General features: G+C 35.4%; 2 protein-coding genes across 4 annotated transcripts in view; one reads left to right on the forward strand and one right to left on the reverse strand.

The window, feature by feature from the left end:
- PSMD1 (proteasome 26S subunit, non-ATPase 1) overlaps positions 1-26,878 on the forward strand; it is a 108,031-nt gene that overhangs the window by 23,998 nt on the left and 57,155 nt on the right. For both annotated transcript variants that reach the window (XM_036857368.1, XM_036857369.1), the window contains 2 exons: positions 121-216; positions 2,241-2,305. In XM_036857368.1, coding sequence (XP_036713263.1) covers positions 121-216; positions 2,241-2,305 — 161 coding nt within the window. The remainder of the gene's footprint in view (positions 1-120; positions 217-2,240; positions 2,306-26,878) is intronic.
- Positions 9,853-26,295, reverse strand: HTR2B (5-hydroxytryptamine receptor 2B). 2 transcript variants are annotated; one of them, XM_036857370.1, is made up of 4 exons: positions 25,912-26,295; positions 24,317-25,022; positions 15,216-15,416; positions 9,853-10,864 (listed from the first exon to the last, which is right to left on the reverse strand). In XM_036857370.1, the coding sequence occupies exons 2-4, from the start codon at positions 24,837-24,839 to the stop codon at positions 9,975-9,977; spliced, it is 1,614 nt and encodes a 537-aa protein (XP_036713265.1). In that variant the 5' UTR covers positions 24,840-25,022; positions 25,912-26,295; the 3' UTR covers positions 9,853-9,974. The 2 variants fall into 2 exon arrangements, with proteins under 2 accessions (XP_036713265.1, XP_036713266.1); XM_036857371.1 differs by lacking the exon at positions 15,216-15,416.

Below are 26,878 nucleotides of genomic sequence, written 5' to 3' on the forward strand. Positions count from 1 at the left end.
AATGGTGCTCCTTGAGTTCATCATTTCTTACCTAAAACCAACTCCCCTGATGGATGAAACTAAGCCTGTAGAAGTTACTATCTGAAATAAGTTGATGATTGACATTGAATTATTTCTTAGGATCCAATTCTTCGACGATCTGGAATGTATACCGTGGCCATGGCTTATTGTGGTTCAGGTAACAACAAAGCTATTCGCCGCCTGCTACACGTTGCTGTAAGTACTCTGACCTTTCTTGGATAGACATGGAAGAGAAAGTTTGCAGACAGACACTAAATGTGCTGATGACTGCACACCCACACCACATAACTACCACCAGCGGCCCCAGGTTCAGATTCTCATTCATGGAGCACAGTCAGCCGTAACCTAGCGCCAGGTTCACTTAGCTTTTCAGAAGGATACAGGAAAGGATAACAGTGTGTCTATTTGAATGAAAGTCCTTAAAGTCATTTAGGGGCAACTTCTGAAACTCTGTTCCAAGGGGCACCCTCATTTATAAGGGACAAGCCCATGTGAATGGATCCAGCAACTTGGACATGCACTAGAACACAGCATGGAATGACCCGTAGTCTTTGGCATCATTGAGCTTACAGTGTCGTGGGGAATACAGATGCCAGAACAAATTAATACAAGTGTAATGAGAGTTACAACACAGAAAATTCAAACTGCATATCAGCTGCTCCCTTTAAGGAACATGATATGTCTTCCTGTCTGCAAATAAATTGTAAAGCATTCGTCTAGGACTTCAACACACCTCAGGAGAATTGTTCCTGGGTATTTCATATTTATTGTTATGATTGTGTATGGAATTTTCCTCCCATTACATTTTCTGCCAGGTTATTATTGGTGTAAAACAAAAGCTATTGTTTTTTATAGATTTATTTTGTAAACTGGACACCTTATTAAACTCTTTTATTGTGTTTAAAAAAAAAAAGACCATGTGAATGTGTGCAGCCACCCCAGGTAGGGAAATCTAATGAACAATAGGAACGACTTCTTTTTACAGCCTGTGAAGTTAGCTTCCAGGTACCCCTAAGGGACATGCTCTATGACAAGAGACACGTTGCACAGGAAAGCCAATGCCCATGTTTTCCAACAGGCTTTTTCCACTCAGAGTCACCCAATCCAGGTACAGTTTTTCAGTGATAAATAATGTTGCCTGATAACACAGTGGACGTTCCATATGTCTCAACCCAGTAGGTTTCTACCATCTTGGTGCTGGGAGATGGTAGACCCAAGGTCATCTTCCCATGCAGAAAGGGTTTAGAGCTATTATTATTTCTTTCTTCCTAGAGATATTCACATGACACAGTATTTATTAATAATTTATTACTTATCAGTGCAGCATGTGGTATGTTATAGATGGTTGTATTTTGCTTGAGTTTAGGACATATGGTTTTGAAAACAACATTGAAGGAATGGTTAGATTTTCAACGTGGCCCACAAAAGCTATGGTAGAGCTGAAATAGTCTTTACAAGTAGCCCTGCATCTTAAACTTCACCTAACTATAAAGGCTTCTAAGCCTTGAAATGAAGAAATTCTCAGATGAATTTTTCTTAATTGGGGTAAGACATTCTAATAGAGGAATACAGTAGTCCCCCCTTACCCACGGAGTATATGTTCCAAGACCCCCAGGGGATGCCTGAAACCACGGATAGTACATATACTATGTTTTTTCATATACATACGTACATACATACATAACTGTAATAAAGTTTAACTTATAAATCAGGCACAGTAAGAGAATACCTGAATTGCAGCATCACTACTCCTGTGCTTTGGGGCCATTATTAGGTAAAATAAAGGTTATTTGAATATAAGCACTGCAATACCGCATCGATCTGATAACTGAGAGGGCTACTATGTGACTAGTGTGTGGATAGCATATACAACTTGGATACAGTGAACAAAGGGATGATTTACATCCCAGGCGGGACAGAGTGGGATGGCGTGAGATTTCATTACAATACTCAGAATGACATGCAATTTAAAACTTATGAATTGTTTATTTCTGGAATTTTCCATTTAATAAATATTCAAACCACAGTTGACTGTGGGTAACTGAAACTGCTGAAAGTGAAACCATGAATTAGGGAGGTGGCTACGGTAATATGCTAATGAGATCTAGTTTACATTTAAATGATGTGGGCCTCTCATATCAGTTTATTCTAGTAATGTAATGAATGTAGTAATAGGATGCATGTAGTATAATGTAATTATCCTTGAAATTTTTTCCTAGGTAAGTGATGTTAACGACGATGTCAGGAGGGCAGCAGTAGAATCACTTGGGTTCATTCTCTTCAGGTAATAATTTCTAACTTCTGATTCTATTTATATTCCATTTCTATTTGTAGTTAGTAATTAAACAGAAACTAAATATCTGAGGAAGTATGTCTAGGTTCAGAGTGAGGACCATATAACAATAAAGTTAGTACTGTTCCTCTGAAGAAGAAGCCAGTATGTTTTGAGAGTCTGAGATGCTCTTTGAGAAGCAGTAGTCCTCTTCCCATGTATACTGGTAATTCAAATGGGATGCTATCTCTCACACAGACTTGCAGAGTTCTTGAAGCTCTTTAAAGAGAGTGAAAGGTATTAGGTTTTGTTTAAATGCAAAAGAGTGAAAAATTTGCAGATTTGGAGATGCCCTTGGCATTATAGTATGGTTGTGATTTAGGGGACACACTCTGAAACCAGTCTGCCAGGATTGAATCTTGGCCCTGTCACTTACTAGCTGAGTGACTTTGGGCTTGTTACTTAGCGTCTTTGAACTTCGGATTCCTAAGGGTATAGTAATAGTACCTAAGACTGTTTTTTGACAGTTAAGTGAATTAATAGGTCTAAAGCCCTTCGAACAGTATTTGGCACTAGTAAGTACTATTCAAGTGTGTATGAGTAGTGGCAATTGTAATAGTTAGTGGTGGTAGATGCAGTAGTACTTCTTACAATAGTTCTTCTCTCCAATCTGATATACACTGTTTCTTTTCGCTGAGGTACTTTATCTTAAAATGCAACATAGGAAAATTAAAAGTATTTCTTTCAGCTCGTTTTTGGGCACTGCTTATTAGAGTTTACTTGTGATGAAATTACACAGTAAAATAAGTTCTGAAGGTACATGTAAGGTGAGTTTCATATACTTTTAATCTTTGGTATAGGTATATATATATATTTTTTCTAACAAATATGTACTCCACTGTGAACTGGTTAGAGGACCTTCTCTAAGATACAAGATAGGAAGTTACTGCAGGCACTAAATATTTTTTTCCTATTGTGGATAAAAATGTTGAATAAAACAGCAAAGCACACATCCATATAGCATGTTAATAGGTTTCTCCTTACACCAGTCAGTTTTGTTGAATGAGGTTGTTCAACAAAATACTAATCTCCTTCACTGTATTACCTCTAACCCTCATTTGTCTAACTTGTTCACAAAGACACTAGAGAACTTTCACTAAATCCTAAAAACATAGTATTTATACAGATCTACTAGTCTGGTACCTCTAAAACAGATTATGTGGCTAATTGGTTATTATTGTTTTTAGTAAATTCATAGAAGTATCACATGTTCATTGATTCCTTTTCTGAGATCTGATAAAACCTATTTGTGTTAAGCTATTCCACATTTTTTCAAAAGATCTACAACAGACTCCATAGTTTAAATTTCTTGAGTCCTATCTCTTTTTGAACATTGGAATATTTAGCCACGTACAGTCCTTTTGTATCTTTTTTTTTTTTTTTAAGGGAACGTTATTTATTTATTTATTTATTTTGGCTGTGTTGGGTCTTCGTTTCTATGCGAGGGCTTTCTCTAGTTGCAGCGAGCGGGGGCCACTCTTCATCGCGGTGCGCGGGCCTCTCACTGTCGCGGCCTCTCTTGTTGCGGAGCACAAGCTCCAGACGCGCAGGCTCAGTAGTTGTGGCTCGCGGGCCTAATTGCTCTGCAGCATGTGGGATCTTCCCAGACCAGGGCTCGAACCCGTGTCCCCTGCATTGATTGGCAGGCAGATTCTCAACCGCTGATTCTCAACCACTGCGCCACCAGGGAATCCCAGTCCTTTTGTATCTTTGCCATTTTCTGTTTTTGCTCAGATTTGTCAACAGTGGTTCTACAATTATATTCACAAGTTCTGTTTCAGGGAAGTGATTCATTTAGCTTAGAGACTTGAACTCATTTAAGGTACCCAGTCTCTTCACCTGTTTTGCATTTTGATCAGTCTTAACATTACCTTCTATCTTTCTGGTCTAAAAAGCATTCTCCTGAGACAAAAGATGGAAGCAAAATAGAAGTTGAATAGTTCTGTTTCCTTCCTGTCATCTTTGGCGTATCATTCTAGCCAACCTGTGATGCTAACCTTTCCTTATTTTTGTTCTAGAGTTTAGACACAGTTGAAAACCAGAAACAAATGGTTTTATTATTGCTATTCAGGGAGGTTTTTTTAAAAATTCTTATTGGAAAACTAGATAATTTGTATATGGAAACTATATTCTTCTAGGTGTACCCTTAGTAACTATTGGCCTGTATAAAGAATCGTACTCATGATGGTCTCTTCCTTTGTTTTATCTATTCATTGTCGGCTGCTAACTGTTCCTATTAGTCACTTTATATTTTATATCATATAAATCAGTCACCTAGTGTGTGTATTCTGCCACACTGGAAGTTGAGCTTTCGTGAAAACTGTTTTTCTTCCATTTTTAACCTGACAGTGCTTTGCTCTCTAATTATCAAAATTCTTTTCTGCCCTTGTATTTACTGTAGCTTACACATGTGCTCAATTCCCAGTTTCAGCAGCAGATGTCTTCCATGAGCTGCTTTTAGGCTTTGCTAAGATCTCTACTACCTAGGATACTCAGATCCAGCTAATGAGTTGCTTATGTGCTCATTATTTCTAAGCGACCATTCAGAGTTCAGTTGCTGTTGTTGTTTTTTTCTTCATAATATGATTCTTATAAGAAGTAGAAACTGGAAAAGATTTTAGAGATAACTTTGTCTAAAACTTCATGCATGAAGAAAATTAAATGTAATCAACTTGTCTAAGGAGGTGCAGTTAAAACCAAGTTCTCTAATTTTAGATTGTTGTCAATTCCCTGGAGTGATAATTTTTAAAGGTGAAAAAAACCTTAGAAATAAAACAGTATTCCCATTTTTTTTAAAGAGAAGAAAATTGAATTCCAAAATTGTTAGCAAAACTTCCTGTTGTCATAGAGCTAAATGGTAGAACAGAAATTCAAAACAGGTGTCAGGATAGACCAGTGCTTTCTCTACCATGCCTTTCCTTCAGAGCGCCTTCTTTCTGAGTGGCTCTGATAGAACATTTTTATTCTCAAATTTCCTTATTAAGTTTAATATTTGGAAAGTTTCTGTCCTGTATCCTAAGAATTAGTAAATGTTTTCTGATGTGTCATCGGTTGCTTTCTTAGTGTGCTCCATTTTATCATTTCTTCCCTTTTAAATGTCACTTTTAAAATAACCACAGACATTTGGCCCCCTTGAGTCGTGTTTTAAGGATTTATTTCTTCTTAATTTTTAAAACTTCTTTTAAAGTGTACTTATTGGACACAAATACTGAAAACATATCAGTAAACACGTATTTGTACTTCAGCAACTAAGGTGAAATTGTCTTTGTAGGAAACTAAAAATTTTCATGTATATTATCTCCTTTATTCTTAGGATAATCCAGGGAGTTGTAGTATTTTCACTATTTCTTTCTCCTGGTATTTGTGGGTTATATGTTCATAATCTATATGATAAAAATAGAAAATTAAGTTGAAAAACATTCTTGCCAAGTTGAAATGAACCTAGTTTACTTTTTATCCAATAATTAGGTGATTCGTGGGTCCATTGTTATTAATCTAGTCAGCAGATGTATTATCACAACTCTGTACAGTACTGTGCTTGGCATTGACTGAAAACTCAGTTGGAATTGAACAATCTGAATTATTTCATCTTCACATAGGAAAGGAAAATGAAGAAAGAGGCTAATAGAAGTATTAGTTTTTATATACTTGTTAAAATTAAGTTGCTATAATGGTGAACAAGTTGATGATCTAATATAGACCTTTCTTAAAATTAGATAATCTTCGATATCTGTGATCATCTTTGCTATGACTTAAGCTTACAATATAACACTAAATATTTCTCAATTTATACATTAATTTACTTGCAGATATGGATGGATCTCACAAGATCAGAGGGAGATTCTTGGTGCAGATATTTTTTAGACCACAAAAAAATGGTTTCTTGAATAGAAATGTGTTGCATCATCATAGATCCTTAGCATTTGAAGGAACCCTAGCAATCAAATAGTTACCACCAAATGCATAAATTATCTTTACAATATCTCCATTCACAATTTTATATCAATTTGATACATATTCTCTATGTGCTGTTTTCTGTTTCTGCCTCAGTGTCTGGATGCTGTAACTTCCTTGTTTTTTCAATTCTTCCTTCTATCTGCATCTTTGTTTTCGCCTCACATTCAATTAACAATAAATATGGAATAGAGTGAAAAATATTTTTTTCAAAATTATCCTTCTAAATAGGTACAATCTATTCCTTTTCTTTGAAGGTAGGACTATTAAAGAGAGTCCCTTTGTTGCCATAGCGGTGGTTAACTTCGAGATTTGCTTTTAAATACAGATTTCCTTAAAATATTTTAAAATAGAAATATCAGTTATGTATCAAAATGCTAAAAATTTTGTACTGTGTTATACTTTTTCAGGAATAGTTTATATTGGAGTTGTATTTCTTTTTCTAGAATCTTCTGGAAATACTAGAATGATCTCTCATTAACTAGCTCTCAGCTAACTGTAAGCAAGGAATTTTTTTCCAGGAATTGAAGCTGAACAGTTTAAAGGTCTTATAGTTAATTCTGTAGGTGTGCATATGTTTAAGCACATACACAAATCTGAAGTCAGTATAGAGCATGTGGGAAGATATTCCTTCTAATCTAGATTGTCTAGGGATAGAGCTTTGCCAGTAAGATTGCCATCTCTAGTATTTAAATTTTCTGAAACAATTTTATATGCCATCAGATACCTAAGACACAGTTTGGAATACTGTTGGAGTGATATCTGAAAACTTAATCTCTGACTTGGCAAGAATGTAAATCTTAACAAACGCCAAACACTTCATATTAGAGAGTGAAACCAAAATAGATAAGAATGATTTTTTTTTTTTTTAAGGAACGTAAATTATTTTGCCTCTTATTCGAGATAACCCACCCCCTTTTTTTTTTTTTACCATCTTTATTGGAGTATAATTGCTCTACAATGTTGTGTTAGTCTCTGCTGTATAACAAAGTGAATCAGCTTTACATATACCTATATCCCCATATCTCCTTCCTCTTGTGTCTCCCTCCCACCCTCCCTATCCCACCCCTCTAGGTGGACACAAAGCACCGAGCTGATCTCCCTGTGCTATGCGGCTGCTTCCCACTAGCTAGCTATTTTACATTTGATAGTGTACATATATGTCCATGCCACTCTTTCACTTCATCCCAGCTTACCCTTCCCCCTTCCTGTGTCCTCAAGTCCATTCTCTATGTCTGCATCTTTATTCCTGTCCTGCCCCTAGGTTCTAAAGAACCATTTTTTTTTTAGATTCCATATATATGTGTTAGCATATGGTATTTGTTTTTCTCTTTCTGACTTACTTCACTCTGTATGACAGTCTCTAGGTCCATCCACCTCACTACAGATAACTCAGTTTCGTTTCTTTTTATGGCTGAGTAATATTCCATTGTATATATGTACCACATCTTCTTTATCCATTCATCTGTCGATGGACACTTAGGTTGCTTCCATGTCCTGGCTATTGTAAATAGAACTGCAATGAACATTGTGGTACATGACTCCTTTTGAATTATGGTTTTCTCAGGGTATATGCCCAGTAGTCGGATTGCTGGGTAGTATGGTAGTTCTACTTTTAGTTTTTTAAGGAACCTCCATACTGTTCTCCATAGTGGCTGTATCAATTTACATTCCCACCAACAGTGCAAGAGTGTTCCCTTTTCTCCACACCCTCTCCAGCATTTATTGTTTGTAGTTTTTTTGATGATGGCCATTCTGACCGGTGTGAGGTGATACCTCATTGTAGTTTTGATTTGCATTTCTCTAATGATTAGTGATGTTAAGCATCCTTTCATGCAGAGATAACCCACCCTTAACACTGCTGAAAAAAGAGTTGTGGCAAAAATGCCTAAAGTTTTAATGATTTAGGAGTTAAATTTGTAAGGTATACTCTTTCTGGCAGATGACGTAGAGCCCATAAGATCTGTAATAGAACCATGTTCTAGGAGAGGATTCTGCCATTTGAATTTTATATACCTGGTTCCCTTATGCTGAGTGAGCTTCTCCATAGCCAGCATATTTCTTGTGATAATTTTCTTAAACTGTGTTGCCTGGAAGGGAGCAAGGATGGAGCAATAATAGGTTGAGGCATAAGAATGGGTCAACCTGAAAAGGAAAGGCTAAGATATGGGCTGTCTTCACTGCAGATTCCCTCAGGCTAAATTTATTCACCATTTATGTGAGTAGCATAAAAATAAAATATCAAGGGCTTCCCTGGTGGTGCAGTGGTTAAGAATCCGCCTGCCAACGCAGGGGACACGGGTTCGAGCCCTGGTCCAGGAAGATCCCACATGCCGCGGAGCAACTAAGCCCGTGCACCACAACTACTGAGCCTGCGCTCTGGAGCCCACAAGACACAACTACTGAGTCCACGTGCCACAACTACTGAAGCCCGCGTGCCTAGAGCCCGTGCTCCGCAACAAGAGAAGCCACTTCAGTGAGAAGCCTGCGCACCACAACGAGGAGTAGCCCCCGCGCACCGCAACTAGAGAAAGCCCGCGTGCAGCAACGAAGACCCAACGCCGCCAAAAATAAATAAACAAAATAATAAAAACATTAAAATAAAATATCAAAAGTAAATAGAATTGGCTACTATTTACAGAGTACCCACATGAACTCATTCTCATAAGAACCCTATGAAACATAGATGAGGAAACTGAGAAATATTTTTTGTAAATTCAGTCAGTTAGTAAACGGCATAGATTGGATTTATTCCAGATCTAGTAGTGCAAAGTAAAGTAACAAAAGGATGAATAAAAAATTTTGTACCAGAAGTTCAACCAAGTCTTTGGGGAAGTTTGGCAGCCATGATCTCATAAGATTATTAAAATTTAGGTTCCTGGATTAATAAAGTCCCATGCCTTATTGCATGCTCTTTGAGAAACATAATGCACAGGCTCTTTGAGAAACATAATGAGGTTTAGGTACCCAAGACTCGTTTCATTTGCTTTCTCCTCCTCCGGTAGACCCACCTCTGCTGAGTAGATGCCTGGTGTGAGCCATCTAACAAACAGCTCTAGTTCTAAGACCGTGTCACTTTGTGTGATATCCAACTACTCTCCCTACCCCTTCCATCAAGACAGTTTCCTGATCAGTGCAAAATTGTGACTACATTTAACTAAGCCAGATTATGAATGGCAATCTCAGCTTACCTTCAGATGTGATCATTATTTTATGCACTTATTTTTAGTCCTCTGTTCCTATCACTGTTGTTCTGTGTTATGCCTTATGTCTTTAACGCCTTGAAGACAAGGTTAATACTTGTTTTGTTTATTTCATTCTTAGCATAGCTTTGCATACAATTAGGAACTAAATAAATTCTTATGGTGACGTTTTTCTGTAAGCCAGAAGTTTATTGATTTATTTAATTTTATTTCATTTGACTATCTTAACATTTAACTAGTGTGCTGGATTGTTTTAATTTGCAACTATACAAAAATGATTTTTTTTGTTAGAATAATTTTGCCCAAATAAAGAAAATTGGATAATCTTAATACATAATTCTTAATTTAAAGAGATGATTTTTGATACATGATATAAAGTTCTTCTTTATGTAATTCTTGGTATATTTATATCTTCTTTATCTTACTCATCATTATATTAGTTACATAAAAGCTGTGCCATTACTCTATACATAACTGATTTGCTCTTCAGTTTTGTCACCTTCATTTTCGGTGAGAAGTGTATCTAGTAAAATGATTGATGAAGACTGAATGGTTGAACTTCGGAGCCTCATTGGGCTCTGGTACATGGCAGGATTAATGCCATTTCGCATTCTATGTTTCATAAAAAATTTAGAGTTCTCTGCCATTGGATTCTGGAAGTACACATTACCGGAGCATTTTCTGAGAGTTTTTACTGATTTTGTGGCCCGGTAATTGCAGGTGATGTACCGGCCAAATGCATCCCGAAATGTCTTGTTGAAGAGGGTGTAGACCAGAGGATTCACCCCTGAGGAAACATAGCCTATCCACACAAATATCTCCAGGAGCATTTTGAGAGTAGTCTGGTTGCAGGAATCACATAAAGCTAAAGTTATATTTGTAATAAAAAAGGGGCACCACATAAGCAAAAAGAGGAAAAACACAATCCCTAGAACCTTTGAGGCTCTTTGTTCATTGGAAATGGTCTGCACTGACTTTTTTCCTACTGTGGACGTTCTTCGCATAAGTATGTCATCACTTGCATCGGGCAGGGTTTTGTCCTTGTGAGAACCATCCAGCATTGCCACTTTTTCTGGTGATGAGCAAGGTGTTTCATCCCTTTGGAAAACTGTGGACACAGTCAACCACATTAGGCGTTGAGGGGGCTTGTTTTTGACCAAGTAAGCTTTCTTCTGTAAAGCATGGATAGTGAGAAAGTAGGTGACAATCATGATTGCCAGAGGTGTAAAGAAGGACGCCAATGAGCCAAAGAGCATGAAATTGCCAAAACGATCCTTTGTCAGCCCACAAGTGATGTTGTTGGGGTTACCCACATCAGTGTCTATACCTTTAATAGGGACTGGAACGGCAATGCCTAAGGAAGAAGAAACAAGATAAATTGAGTTACTTTATGACCTTTGACTCTTAGATTAGGTCCTTTTAAAGTTTATCTTACTGACTTTACCCTATTAGTGTATTATAATTCCTGGTACCCACAATGCAGAATCTGTCAAGAAATAAATCAATGGAAGATTTGACAAATAGAACCTAAGTAAGCAAACCTGCTGTTTTTAAAGAGATTGGTTTCAGTTTTATAATTAAAGCTTCCCTAAAGCCATAGTGTATACATGAAATAGTAGAGAATGTCTTCATTTATTCTCCATTTCTCATTATCTGTTTTTGTTTGTTGATCTATCCCAAGTTAAGGAAAAGAATTCAGAAGAGAAGCTGCTTTTATCTTAATATCCAGTGTAGTTGAGCTAAAGAGACTTAAGAATACATTCATGCAATATCTTAATTCTGAGTAGATACCTATTTTATAATCTTTGAGGTTACACAGTTTCATTTAACAGACAGTTTTATCTTTTGATATTTGTGAATGTCTTTTAACCTTTTCTTTCTGACTTCTTAGGGAAAACTAAGGGTTCATTGTTTTTTTTCAAATGCTACTTAAAAATTTGAGAGCGAGTGGATCATTAAATTTACTTGCTTTTTTAAAAAAATTTATTTATATATTTATTTTTGGCTGTGTTGGGTCTTTGTTGCTGCACGCGGGCTTTCTCTAGTTGCAGTGAGCATGGGCTATTCTTCATTGTGGTGCGCAGGCTTCTCATTGCGGTGGTTTCTCTTGTTGCAGAGCATGGGCTCTAAGCACGCGAGCTTCAGTAGTTGTAGCACGTGGGCCCAGTAGTTGTGGCTTGCGGGTTCTAGAGCGCAGGCTCAGTAGTTGTGGCGCACGGGCTTAGTTGCTCCGTGGCATGTGGGATCTTCCCGGACCAGGGCTCAAACCCGTGTCCCCTGTATTGACAGGCGGATTCTTAACTACTGCGCCACCAGGGAAGCCATGAAATTTATTTTCAAGATTGAAGGTTCCTCTAATAAAAATGAAAGAAATGTACCTCATGCTAATTTTATTATACTTTAAATACCGTGAAGTAGGTATTTAAATATGACCTTGCTTATTAGTGAAGTAGGTTATTAGCAAGACAACACAAGGGTTAACCCTAATCCTTTCCCTTTGAAACAGCAAATACTTTAAAATAAGTCTGAATTAATTGATCTTTAGACACCTCTAGGAAGTATCATGAAAGAATTCACTTTTATAAATCTAAAAGTACTCCTATCATCTGCATAGCCTTTTTATGGTAGCAAAGAGACCTTGACAAGAATATATTCCTCAAACCCTTTCTAATGGAGGCCACTGATTTTTCTACTTTTCCTCAGGTATAACACCAGAAAGAGGATTCTGTATACTTTCTTTTCTACACTAGGGGTCAGCAAACTATAGCCCAAGGGCCAAATCTGGCCTGCCTTCTGTTTTTGTAAATAAAACTTTATTGGAACACAGCCATACCCATTTGTTAATGTATTATATATGGCTGCTTTTGTTCTACTGCTGCAGAGTTGAGTAGTTCTGACAGAACCATATAGCATCTGTAAGACCAAAATATTTACTGTCTTGCCCTTTATAGAAAAACTTGGCTGGCCCCTCCTCTACCCTGTTACTTCCAGGTAATCATTACACTGTTCTTTCCCCACCCCAAAGCACTTCCCTTTTAAAGTCTATTTAAGCTACTTATACCACTCTATTCTCCATCCAGATCATCTACCAACCTCCAGGATATATGTCTGTCTTCCTTAATGGTTTCAGCCCCTTGCTATAGTTTTCTATCCACTGTTAACCTTGCTATCATCTTCCATGACTCCATCCCATTTATTACTCTTCTAACACCTAATTTTATATTTCTTGAACTCTTCAACTCCAATGCACTCCTGAAGCCATCGATCCATAAGTCCACTTAAAACTACCCCATAGGGACTTCCCTAGTGGCACAGTGGTTAAGAATCTGCCTGCTAGTGCGGGGGACACGGGTTCGAGCCCTGATCCAGGAAGATCCCACATACCGTGAAGCAACTAAGCCCGTGCACCACAACTACTGAGCCTGTGCTCTATAGCCCGTGAGCCACAACTACTGAGCCCGCATGCCACAACTACTGAAGCTCGTGTGCCTAGATGCTCCGCAACAAGAGAAGCCACCGCGTGAGAAGTCCGCACACCACAACGAAGAGCAGCCCCCACTCGCCGCAACTAGAGAAAGCCCGTGCGCAGCAACAAAGACCCAACACAGCCAAAAATAAATAAATTAAAAAAAAAAAACTGGCCCATATCTAAAATCATGAACTCTGATATTTCCCTTTCTTGTCCTGCTACTCTTCATTACTTCTATTTACAGTTATCTTGACATCTAGTGCATCCGTCCTTCTCTTTTTTCACATTCCATTAACTCCCATCAAGGCTCAGGTTACCTTCCCAACCAGCTTGTTGGTCAATGACATTTAAGTTTTCACTAGTATTTTTTATACCTTACCCTCTTATTCTCCTTTCGCCTTACTGTTGTCAGATGTTACCTAGGATAACTGTAAATCCAGAAGAAGAAAGTGAGCTCTTTTTTTTTTAGCACTTTGCAGAATTTAAAAACTAAACTAACCTCATTATTTGCCTTTTCTTTTACAAAGTCACTGAATTGTCATCGGTTCTACAACACAAAGTGTGATGAAATGAAAATGGCATTGATCTTGGCCTTTGTGCTAAAAAGCTGTTAAGTCTTTAAGCCAACTGTTTAAAACCTCTAGGTTTCTTTTCTCATCTGTAAAAGGAAAAAGTAGATTTGTAAGATTCTTCTAAGCTGTAAATTTGGGGTCATCTTTTTATTCTTTTCTTCCTGTATACTTACCACTTAGTATTAGTCCATCTTCCTGAATGCAAAGATTCTTTTTCTTATTTATCTTTGTATTCTTAGTACCTAACATATCATAGGTACTCTATAAATTTGATTATCCAGCCTTGATTGAGGTACCAACAGGCTGTTTATTGGCTTGATTAAATTTCAGTTTCAATGCTTTAATTCTCTTAAGGAGCCATTTCTCCTATTTTCCCCCTACCTTTGCCCTATTCTCTCCCCCCGCCCACCCCCCGCCTCCACCCTACCCCAACACACACTGTTTCCCTTTCCTTCTCCCTTATCACACTGAGCTTACCAAAAAGGTGTGGGTTGTTTGACATGAACTACTTTAGTTTTCCTTCTCTCCACTCTAAATTTTGGCAGTTGTCACCCATCCATGCCCTTTCCGTAGCTTCTTTTTTAGGGGCCTCTTTTATCCATCAGCCTCTGTCCCCAAAGCTAGCCTTTTCTCTCTGCTTGCAGGTATCTCCATTCTGAATAGAGTTTTCCTTGACCCTAATTTCTTCCCAAGCCAGACTAGTAACAGTCCTTACTTTTACCTCCAAACTTTTCAAAGGAGGGTTGGCCTTCGTATCTTTATTCCAGGAATATAAAGGTCATTTTCAATGTCTTGCTTTCTTGTTTTTTTCCCCCAGCATTCTTTTTTCTGATTAGGGAGAGAAGTTACATCATTTTCTTTCTTCCTTTTAGCATTTTCAGGTCTCTCTTGATTTTTTTTCCTCTTTGAATTTTTCCTTATTAGGAGAAAGTGAATCTGCTGGCAAACTGTTAATGATCATAGTAACCGTTGTGAATCTGTTTGTTTTTCTGATACTAACTTATTTAAAAGATTTGAGTTATCATTTATGCTGTACTTCATGCTAAGATACTCTAATATAGCAGCTATCTTTGAGTATTAAACATGGGCACAGGGGCATAAAACAGTTTAGAAGAAATATGATTTCTCCCCAAAATTATTTCTGAACATCATTTGTATCTCTCTTAAAACTTGTAATTAAGCATGTTCAAAACACTTAAACCGACAGTAATGCCTTTAGTCCGCGTACATATTGGTTTCCAAGGTGAATATATGAACTTTGATACCTGCATACAAAAAGTTTGGTTTCTTTTTGTTTTTGTTTTTGTTTCCTCTTTTCCTATTTATCTTCTTAGATGTGATTTAAGATGCATTTCATTTTTTTTTAAATTGTTGTTACTTTAATAAAATTTCAAGATTCTGCATGCTACCCAGACCTTAATGATCGGTTGACAAATATGAAAACTGTTTTCAGATTTAGTCTTCCTGCATGTCAAAATCAAGCCTTGAACTTTTCCGCTTTTTCACACTTTTTGCTGATAGTGTGCTTTAGAAGCTATATGATGAATGTAATGTTATGAGGAGCTTGTATTGGTGTAACAGTGTCTACCAGGCCTGGTAATCTCCTAGCCCAATGGAACCAAAGGCTATATACACCACCACACACCCTGACATTCCCCACATACCTATTGAAATTAACCACACCACTGTAATCTTGATGAATGCTGTAGCTGGTGAGTTATATTGATTGGCCTGGATTGGCTTTTTGATGGCTATGTAACGATCCACTGAAATGGCGCAAAGATGCATGATGGATGCAGTAGAAAAAAGAACGTCAAGAAATAACCAGGCAGGGCATAGAACGAGTGGGAGGGGCCACATAGCCTCTGAAAGAAAGAAAAACAAAAAAACATATTCTCAAAATGGCAACCTTTAATCTGCAGTTTCTTTTTTAAGTGATACATATTTTTTAACCTTTTTCTGTATTCATCTGAAATTTTATGACTTAAGCTGCAAGGTAATGTTTGACTTCAGATAATGGAGTCAGTAATATTAAATACATTTCTGTAGATGGTACCCTTTAAATACATTTTCTGTTTTGTATAATAATTACAGCTCTTTTCCTAAATCAGTTTAGCATTTTTAGCATTATTTTGACCTTTGCTCTTTTGTGTATTCCTTTTGTGATCTTTTAAAAATGTATACAGTGTTGCAACTGGAACTTAACCTTACTATTCAGATAAAATTTATTTTTAAGCTGTTATTGTATTTTTTTTTTTTAAAAAACATTTACCAAATAAAGGAAGAAATATAATGTGGCAAAAAGAATATTAGCATGGCAGTCTCAGTGAGGCCTGGGATTTTGGCTCACTTCTAGCATTAACTAGCAGTATGATCCTTGTTTATAGCAAACTCTAATTTGGTGAAATAATTAAGTGGAATGACTTGAGTTTTCCTTTTGACAGAAATAGTTCTTAAATAAAGTTTGCAAAAGGAATGGCTTCAGATTATTCCAAAGAAAAGTGGGTTGTTACCCTTCCAATATAGTCCATCCTTCACTCCAAGCAAGGAGATGTAATAAGCAGTACAGACTTCTGTTTAAAAAGAAAATCTCATTATTAAGCATAGTACTTTATTTAACAAATTCTTATTTAAAAAGCATTTATTCTATACCTCATACAGTCTGAAACACTTTAGAAATATTAACTTTTTAAAAAATTTCAGGTTTCGGGTATGATAGTTTTCCAATAAATTTACTTAGACGAGTATTCATACATATATGAATGTGATACACTATGCATTATACATATACGCACCACTAAATTTTGCAGTCTTAAAACAACTAAAATTTATTATAGCGTTTGTCCTAGAGTATTTCAGTTAGAATCCATTTTACAAACACACACAGATTTTAGAACTTGCTATAAAAGCAAATTCCTCCTGTATAGAACAAATGTCATACATATATAAACCCTTTTTATGGTTTAATTGTATGTCCACTGACATGTGAACTACTTTTCTTTTCCTGGTTTTTGCGAGTATATCTGACTTTGACAGGTATAAAATGATTGAGATAATTGAAGGGGGAATCAAGATAACTATCTCAGGATTTCAGAGCACCAAGAGACCCTTTAGTTGTAAACTGTTTAAATTCAGGAAGCCTGGGGGGAGTGGAGAAAGGTTAGTATCCCAGACCAAAAAAAGACCATAATTTAGGGAAAGAGGTTTTAAATAGACTTGAATATGTCTTTTTCAAGACTCAAGTAGGATCTCAGTGAAAAATATGTGGATACTTCACAAAAAAAGGTAGGTAGCAAGGCTGACAAACGCACCTTTTGGTGCCTTCTGTTTCCAGAGTTGGTATGTGGCATTCTTAATAGGAATATTAAAATATTTCTTTTTAAAACAAAATCAGTATGAATTTTTTATTGAAAAAGGATAAATGATTCCTTGGTACTTGGTTCCATGTTCAGCAGATTCTTTAAAAAAGATTTAAAGCATTAGGTGGAAGGAGTAATTCATACTTCTAAGTAAGTTACTTTAATCAGACTCTTCCTACTTCACTGAATTGGAGGTGGGAATAAGGGACAGAGATGATAAATTATAGTCATTGAGCTGGAAGAGACCTTAGAGATTATATCATTGATTTTGCAGATGAGTAAATTCTGGTACAATTAAGTCTTTGAATATGAGAGGGGGCATTTATTTATCAAAATTTAAATGTTAATTGAAAGTGTTCTTTGGGACCTTGCTACTCAAGGTGTGCTCGTCAGATCAGCCAGGATCAGCATCACCTAGGAACTAGTTAGAACTGCAGGCTCTTGGGCCTCATCCCTTAGGTACTGAATCATACTGCAGTTGAAGGAAATACCAGGTGATCTGTATGCAGATTAGTGTTTGAGAAGCACTGCTTTCTTGAAAAGGTTGTGTATTGAGTTTGCTGGCGTAGGATAGGCACTCAGAATTCCTCATAGAAACGAACTTATGGAAGAGTGCTCAAAATAAACAAAGAAATAAAGTATGGCAGAGAAACTTGTGTTTAGAATGAATCTAATCAGACTTTCTCCCTCTTAGCCGTAGTGTTCAGTTTTCCTGTTAACTAGTGTAAAAGGACCTTGAACAAAGGCAACAATGTACTCTTTGACCTGAGCTTAAGCAAACTTATGGTCTAGAGTGGAAAGAATCATATATGACAGATAGTTTTGCAGTGGAAGCTGCTTGAAGTGAGGCTTCATCTTAAACTATCCTGAAGTCCAGATTTAGAACTGAGTAGGAAGTAGAAAAATAGTCAAGCCTAGAGCTACGACCAGAGATGTTAATCATAGTTAAGGATTTTAAAAGGCAGATAATTAATGTCTTATATCTTAGGCTTCCTTTTTTTAAATGCATGCTCTCCATCATCTTTTAAAGTGGGTTGCTAATAAATTTGAACTTGCCTATTTAGCTATTCTAATTATGGATTATATTTTTTTTAATTAAGGTCTGGAAAATTCTAGTCATAAATCTAGTAGCCGTGAGTAGGAAGCCACAATAGCATTCTCATATGAAAAGTACATGTCTTTGGAATTGAACTGCCTGACCCACATACTTTTAGTTGTGAGCTAAGAGGGAAAGCTCTTCAGTGCTGGTTTTAGTTAAGCCTGTGAAACCTTGTTAGCCTCCTTTTCCAACATAATGAATTTATTTTATAAACTCCAATTTTGGAACAGAAAGTGGATAGTGGATATTAAAATTAATGCAGATCATTAAAATTTTATTACTTGAGTGCTTTCTTAATTGATAACAGTAGAGATGTTGAAACGTGATAGAGCAATTTCTTAAAGAAAGAGACTGAGGTTTAGAATTGAGTGATGGATCTTTTTGATTAACCTTTATGATTCCAAGTTTCATGAAATACTAGTGAATAGACTGTTTTTATGAAACTAATATAAAAGTAACAGATGACTGCATTAAATAGAAATCTTTTATACAAAGCTAAAATAATTGCCTAAGTAGAAATCACGTAATACAATAATTTATACAAGTTAAAAACATTTCTAGACATTCTCAGTTTATAAAAGGACTTTCTCTAGTCGAGATATTTTCATTCTAAATAGTATTAATTTGATAGGCTCAAGGTCAGAAAAGTTTTTTACTATTCAGAGTAACTGAAAAAGGTTAACTTGGTATGGTGAGATAAGTTAGCTATTCAAAAACTTACATGTTATTTTTATTAGGAGTTTTAATTTGTTTTAAGGATTTATAATTTCATTTATTTGTTATAATGTATTATGTCTAACTTATTTCCGTAAGAATGTAATGTATTATTTTAAATGGAACATAAAAAGAAAGAATCTAAGGGAAATAAGTTATCAGGTACTTAAACTAAATTAATTACTGCTGGGGCTTCTAAATTAGACTTTTTTAATAAAAGCTAATACAGAAAGGGGAAAGACATTTAAATTATATAGTATTTGTTGTCCACAAAAAGAAAGCACCACAAAATTCCTCTGAAAAACAAATCCCATTTCCCACCTTCATTGCCCTATCCACTTCATTAAACTCAAAGAGGACTTACTTCCAATAAGGTTTGAATAATGGCATTTCTTTGAGTGCCTAAAATAATTACAAATTGGATAATTATAGGAGCAAAAAAGTCTTAGATGAGTCTTGGATCATGGACAGTTTGTTATTTATCTAAAAATATTAGTAGCACAAATATCTTGTTTAAAATGAAGACTTGTATGCTGTAAGTACCATCATACATAAGGGGTGGTAGAATTGCCGTTCAGTTACATACGTTGCTATTTGTCTCCCAAGGAAGGTTCAGTAACTTTTTAGACCTATGTCTAATATCTTCCTCAGAAAAGATGTCTGGCAATCATTTCAAGGATTCATGCAAGTATTGGTTAAGACCCACGTGTTCTGTATCATTTAATATGAAATATAACCTTAAAAAAATATTGGGTTCTGCCTTGTCCCTAGAGAAAATTCTATGGTCCTCCTGTTAGATCGAGTTATTTAAGATATAAATGTTGTCTTTGCCAAATATTATAGTTTTGGTTGATATGATTTCTCATTTCATTTGAGAAAGCAGAGTACAGAGGTTAAGAGTGTGGATTCTAGAATCAGTTCTCTTAGGTTCAAAATTTTATCTCTGCCACTTACTTATTCCTATGTCCTCCCTTGTAAATGGGGATGATAATAAATACTGGTTTTATAGAGTTGCTTTGAGGATTAAATGCAATAATACATGTAAAGTGTTTAAAACAATATCTGGCATAGAGAAAGCACTCAATAAATGTTAGTTTCTTATTACTATTATTGTTTGACAGAAACTAGCCAACTAGCCCAACCATTAAAACACTCCCACTTAGAAACAGTGAGCATATCATCAGTGTAAAACCTGGTATGTTTTGTCTTCCTGCCTGCTGTAGCAAGAGTGCGTGCATCCAATTAAACTTAAAACTGTACTTCAAAAAAGGGCATGAGAACATGATTAACTTGTTTCAAATTTTAAATATAAATTTGTCATGAAAGTATGCCTTTTACTAAAGTTGAATTTTAACTATGTTATATATGTGGCAAAGAAGCATAAGTAACCGATGTGCATTGCCAAACATTGCCATGCCTTTTTGTTTGTTTTTTGTTTTTTTGTTTTGGGTTGTTTGTTTGTTTGGCTTTCTTTCTAACTGGTATAAAAACCTGAATTTTTAAACCATAAACTCCATTTCTTGATGAGGTAAACTAATTTTCATCTGAAACCTGCTTATCCTTTGGGTAAGTTTTTAGTTTGGAAAGCTGAGTTATGTCATTAGTTTGGAAAGTAATTGACATTAATCTCTGAATCTGGCACATAAAGATTTCCCTTTGAGGATTTAACGACTATTTTTAAAGCCATTCCAAGAGGACTATGTTCATTGAGGTAAATAGTTCATGAATGTATTGGAGCAGGACAAATCCTAAATGGCTCTAATGTCCGAAAAGGACATAGTTTTCAAGTACACGTTTTTTTTAATCTCAGAAATTCTTATGTTTCTATATATTTATCTTCTGGAAAAGACAGACCTAGATCGGTGCTTAAATTTTTATTACGAAGCTTCTGCTTTGTTTTCGTTATTCTTGTTTTTTCATTACATTTAAGCATATGAGGTATCCTGGGGTTAGATGTCTAATATCGTGTTTTAAGCGTTTTGAGTGATTTAATACTTATGAAAATTTTTCCTTGGTTTTTTAAAATTTCCACCTTCCAAGAAGAGGTGCCTTTAATTGCTTTGCTCCCTCATTTAAGAATTAGGTAGAGCAGCATTTCACTGCACAAACGAATAACTGATTCTTTTTCTTTTACTGCTATACATTTATCTCATCTCTGGTGAAACTCACATCCAAACTAAATCTTATATTTAAGTATATAAACCCTTTGCATGTTGTACTGATAGTTGCCAATTATTAGTGCCTAAAATGTGCTGGGACCTACTTGACAATTTCACAAGATATTGGCAATGGAAGATGCAGCATAACCATTTTACAGACAAGGTGATTGAACTCTGATATGTTGTTAAGTGACTTGCCTAAGCCAATACAAGAGAACCAGGATTCAAAGCCTAGGGTATCTTGCTTCAAACCCCCATCTTCCAGCCATTTTATATACCCTCTTTCAACTGTACCACAGATACTGTTTCAACTTACAGATCGTGAGACATGGATTAAAACTTGTAAATAAGCCAGTAATGACCAATGAATGACCAAATACTGTATTTTCTCCCTTTACATTTTTAATCATTTATTTCATGAGAGAAGGCAAAGTTCAGAGACGTTCTTAAACTGTGAATAATCTGTCCTTTTTATATTGGCATATGATGTTCTGTTTTCCTTTGCGTCCTACTCAAGTATTTCTAACCTAGGCAACTTCAAGCCTTATGTTATAAGCTACTAATTTGTGATCATGATTTTTTAAGAATTATAGACAAGAGAGTAAAAAAACTGGAAAGTAAAGGTTAAGTCCAATGCTCCCAAGGAGGAAGAAGAGTGACAGAAAAGTTGAGTTGTAGCACAATTTATTTGAAAAGACCATGTTATGCCTGCCAGTCATAATAATCTTGGAAAAATAGAAATTCAAATAATATATAATCAAATATTATACAAATTATTGGTTTGAATAAAATGCTTCTCAGTGTAAAAGCCACTTTAAAATTTCAGTGCTCTCCTTTTTTTTTAAAAAACTACATTTTATTAGAATATAAAGTTTCAGTGTTACTTCATTGAATTTCTCTGAGATAACTAAAATAACTTATGTCATTCATAGTGGTAATTAGTTTGTTTATGTTTACAGAAGCCAGGGACCACTTTTGTTTGTACAGACTTCAGAAGTTCTGAGATTATCCCTATAATGAGAGAAAATACACAAAATCTACTTCCTGAATTTTAAGATTACAGAAATTCTTATAAATGCATTAATTTAGAAGTCTTAGTATTTGTTAACACATGAAAGGCTATCAAAAAATCTTAGTATTGAAGTCAGGTCCCCATTTATAATATGTGCAGTTCCCAATTTATGAATGCATCCTTTTGAAGCTTTTTAGAGGGCAACATGCATTTTCTCATACATTTTCTCATAGAAGTAGAATAATGTTTTCAATAATGAATTAATGCAGTAACATTTTAAATAGTGGTTAAGTTCCCAGGTTAGTTTATTTTTAAAAATCTGCTAACCTTTCTATATAGCTTAATTACTGATAGTAGAAGTGTTTCAGTCTATGAAAGAGTTTATTTTGTAATTAAAACTTTACATTTGAAAGAAGGAAATGAGGTTAAAAATGTAATAATTATTTCAGACATAGATAGGAAGACATTCTACATATTTTATGTTAAAATATGTTGGATTTTCTGCTGACTCTTATAGCTAAGAATATCTTGGGCCCCAAAATATTTAAATATAAACTTAGTTTTCAGCTGCTATATACCTACTGTTTTCCTGTGGAATACATGGGATTATCACTGTTGTCTGCTTTTGTGTTTTGTTTGTCAGCTTACTTTAATGCCATGAAACTTTGCCTTTTAAGATTCCTTAACTGTTTAGCTGTTGATTTAAGTATCTACCACAGTATTTTGCAAAGACTAATAGATGTTTGACGGACTCATGGATTTTAAAGTTAAAATTCACTTCAATCTCACTTATTCAACATAACATCAATTAAATTTTGTGGTAGTATGAGACGAGCATTTTAACATTTTTTGTACACCTAGCAAAGCACAATTTAAAGAGTGATTTGACACATTAAACTATTGTGTGCATGGAGATAAGAGTTTGAATCAATGCCTATACAGTCTTTACCATATATGCATAAATGTTCCTGCATAATCCTCATTTATTTCTTTTAAACTTTATTCAGAATTAAGATTGTTTAGGTTCTCCTTTAGAGTAAGATTTCTTAATTATTTTCCATGGTTATGTGTAGCACTAGATTATTCAAAAGGTTGCAAATTTGTAAAAGGGAGGGGTATAGACAGGCAATGTTAATGATTAGAGAGTCTTTAAAGCAGAAAACTTTATTCATTACTGCATGTCCTGCCACAGAATTTAAAGCCTGGGTAAGTGCTGATTTAGAATGGGAAGTTTTAGCCCGTCACCATCTGATTATATATGGGGGATCAAGTACTTAATTTTAGATATCTTTCTGTACTTACTTATAAAAATGTAACATTTAAACCTGAATACAATAGTTTGAATGGCAGTTTTTCTTCACCTTCTCATATATATTCTAGTTAATAAATTTTACTTCTATAACCTGAAATATTTTTATCTTCACCATATAAGCAATTCCAAGAAGCCCTATCTGCTACAAATAATCATTTTTCTTAAGCAGTTAATGAATGGAATATCAATTAATGTCAAGCATTAAATAAGTTAAATATTCTCTTAATGCTGATTCTTCAGAGCCCTCATAATTCATCATCAGAATTATTTGTGTTTACCCAAATTCTCTAACTAGAGATGATATGCATGAATAGGAAACTACTTATATCATTTTAATATCGTTATCTTTTTTATCGATATTATAACTAAGATTTCAGTTCTAATTATATTTTAAATTCTTGTAATAACTCAGGTTTTGATCCCTTATTTTAGTAACTTAGAGGTCTGATTCTTCTAACATATATCAAGGACACAAATGGTCAGAAATCATAAAAATTAAACAGATGGATCATCTCTTGAGATGCTCTGAGCCAGACCATTCCTTCAGCAACCAAACATAGTTTTTTGTTAACAAGACACATGTGTAAGACTTGTGTTTAAGTCTTAAGTACACAAACTATAAAGAGATATAACAAGACTTTTTAGAACAATTCCAGTTTAAATTGGGGTTTAGAGATTTATATTGGAATTTAGTGATTCAAAGACCTTATTATTAATAATTAACCCAGCACATTAACTGTCACAGCAGTGTCCTAGATATTGCTTTATCAAGAAAAAAAAAAGTACTAGTAATGGGGTAAAGTATAGGTCTGTTCTTCACAATAATTTTTAGGTAATGTATGCAGAATATATGAGTATTGCTAACTTGGATGACTTTTTAAATGATTTTGTTAGGTGGCTGAGGAGGGAATGGAATTGTTTCTAAGAAATTATTTTTTGCTCTTTAAAACTGATTATCAACCATAGAAAATGATGAAAAATGAGGGACTGTTTACTCACTGTACCTTTAAATAGTCCAAGTCCATATTTAAAGATTAAATGAGTATCCATTTCTCTAATAGTATACCATAGTTCGGTGGTTTGATGGCAGGAACAAAGTGAAATACTTACCAAACATTATTGTCAAGAGGGCAATCGGCATCACAAACAATCCAACCAGCAAGTCAGCCACTGCCAGGGACATTAGGAAATAATTGGTAGCATACTGTAACTTTTTCTCCAGTGCAACAGCCAGAATAACAAGGATGTTTCCACCAATTGTGGGTATTATCACCATGAGTATCAGAAGAGCTGCCCAGCGCAGCTTATTTCCCTGTTCCTCAACAATCTGTTTCATTTCGTCTGGTATCGATTCTGTCTGTAATCCAGACCAGTTAGAAGAGATTAAGTGGTCAAATGAGCTCTGCAAAATGTGCTCAGGAATTGCGCGTTGTTCGAATATTCTATAAGAGAGAGCCATTCGTTGTTTTTCTTTAATTTGATCCAATTCCAGACAGTGGTCAGCATGGTCAGTAGCTAAGCTGGTCATCTGCGTTTTTAAGCCTTTGTACCCATGCCAAAAACTCAAGGCCAAAGTTGACTCCTTCCTTAAAAAAAGAATTTCAAGTTCTATAAAATGAGAGCATACATACATTTGTCCATGTCTGTAGGTAAGGCCCGAGTGTTTAGTATTCTGCAGAGGTTCAGGTTTCAGAAGGCTTAGTGAAAGAAACTGATAGCTGTGAAAAAAAGACTATATTTTTGGTTTCTCTCTCTCCCTTTTTTTTTTCTTGTAGTGGTGGAGTCGAGTTTGAATTTGAATGCCAGAGAGTTCCCCCTAGATATAAAATATGCCAATTGCATTATTTTATTTCTTTATTTTCAAAACCCAGTTTAAAAAAACAGTTGAATTTATTAGTAGCCCCTCCCTTCTCAATAGGTCTCTTGTGCATTTGTGACAATGCAGCCAGTTCTCATAAACGTATGCCTGGTATGCTCCAATTAATGAAACGAGATATATTAATTTTTTCAGTGGTATAATAAAAACCTAGGTGTTTCTGACCCTTGGATGTCTTTTTACCTTTACTTTAGAATATGTGCAGAAGATTAGAAACATCAGAGCACCAAATAGTTCTGAATAGAACTTTTCATACACACTGGCCATCTACCTAGAAACACTCCAAGCCCCCCTAACATATAAATAAATGATTTACCAGCTAGGAATCCTTATTTGTAATTGGGTTTTGTCTGAGCAGGTTTATTTTAATACTGATATAAATGCCATTTTTGTAAAACATTTTAGAACTCCTTTAGTTTGAAAGAAGGGGAGAAAATAAGTATTACTAGAATCCAGATAATTGCTTTTACTTATTTCATCTTTCAAAGAAAGCATGTTTCTGCAACAAATATTTTCCAAATTTATCACTTTATGTTTATCGCTTTATGCCAAATTTGAACCAGTTCTTTTTTGGTTTTAAGTAGTAATTTTTTTCTTAACCTTCCCAGTTTCCGAGGGAAGGAGGGGAAGCTGAGAGGAAGATTAAATCATTTATTCATAAAATCTACAAATCCCACATTAAAAATCTCCCCTTTAACATTTGTAAATTTTTCATTTTGGTTTTTTTAACCACTGAATAGAAATAAAAGATTATGGTAGCAGAGTTTGTGAAGAAAGAAAAAAAGAAAACTCTTTAGATCAACTCTATATTTATTTGTTAAATACTTACCTCTTGCTTGCTCTTTACTCTCCCAAGCATGTCATCTTATCTGCTCAGTAGACCTGCTTGCTGCTGTGACTGAAGTCCTCCTCCCATTGACTTATTCTGAGCCTCCAGCGCTGGTGCTTGAAAGCAATGAAACAAATGTGTTCTATAGCTGTAAGCGTGCCAAGGAGGTTATTTCATCTTTGATACATTCATTTTTACAGAGTAGCAGCATTCATTATAATTCATAAAATCACTAGTTAAGTATGTTGAACCAGTTCATGACCCTTATTCAAGTTATATTCTTAAGAGCTCTCTTTAATATTGGGGGAACTGTAATAAACTCTGTCATTTTAGCTTAACGTAGTTTTGTTTTAGATTAACCCTAGGCTGTTTTTCCCATTTGAGAAAGAATAAGATACAATCTAGAGATACTAGAGCTTTAATTCTGTGAAGGTTCTGCCCAGTGAACCTTAGAGTGATTTCCAGAGCTCTAATTTCTGCCAGTGAAACAAGATTCTTATCCAGCTTTTATGCCTTTGTTGTGGAACACAATTAATTTGCTCTGGTTACAACCTTATATAGAAGAACACAGAAAGGTTTGAATTCTACGTGCTTACATAAGTTTTAGAAGAGACTTTTTCATTGCTTGCTTTTAAAAAGGTGGCCTCTGGATTTGGGAGTTGGTTCATTGGCAGTTTTCTTTTTTTTTTCACAGATATATTGGGGAAAGTATGTGATATATAATGAAAATATATTTCTGCCTTATTTCAGAAAATTAGTGTAAAAGTCTTATCAGCTATTCTATCTGAGTTTTCCTTGAACTGTAAGACTAGCTTAGTACTAGGACTTCAGCATTCTCAAGGTTTCCTTTTAAAAGGTCATCATAGGGGACTTCCCTGGCGGTCCAGTGGCTAAGACTCTGCGCTTCCAATGCAGGGGGGCGCATGTTCGATCCCTGGTCAGGGAACTAAGATCCCGCATGCCGTGT

The sequence above is a fragment of the Balaenoptera musculus genome, chromosome 7 (assembly GCF_009873245.2).
Source record: "Balaenoptera musculus isolate JJ_BM4_2016_0621 chromosome 7, mBalMus1.pri.v3, whole genome shotgun sequence".
NCBI classification, from domain to species: domain Eukaryota; kingdom Metazoa; phylum Chordata; class Mammalia; order Artiodactyla; family Balaenopteridae; genus Balaenoptera; species Balaenoptera musculus.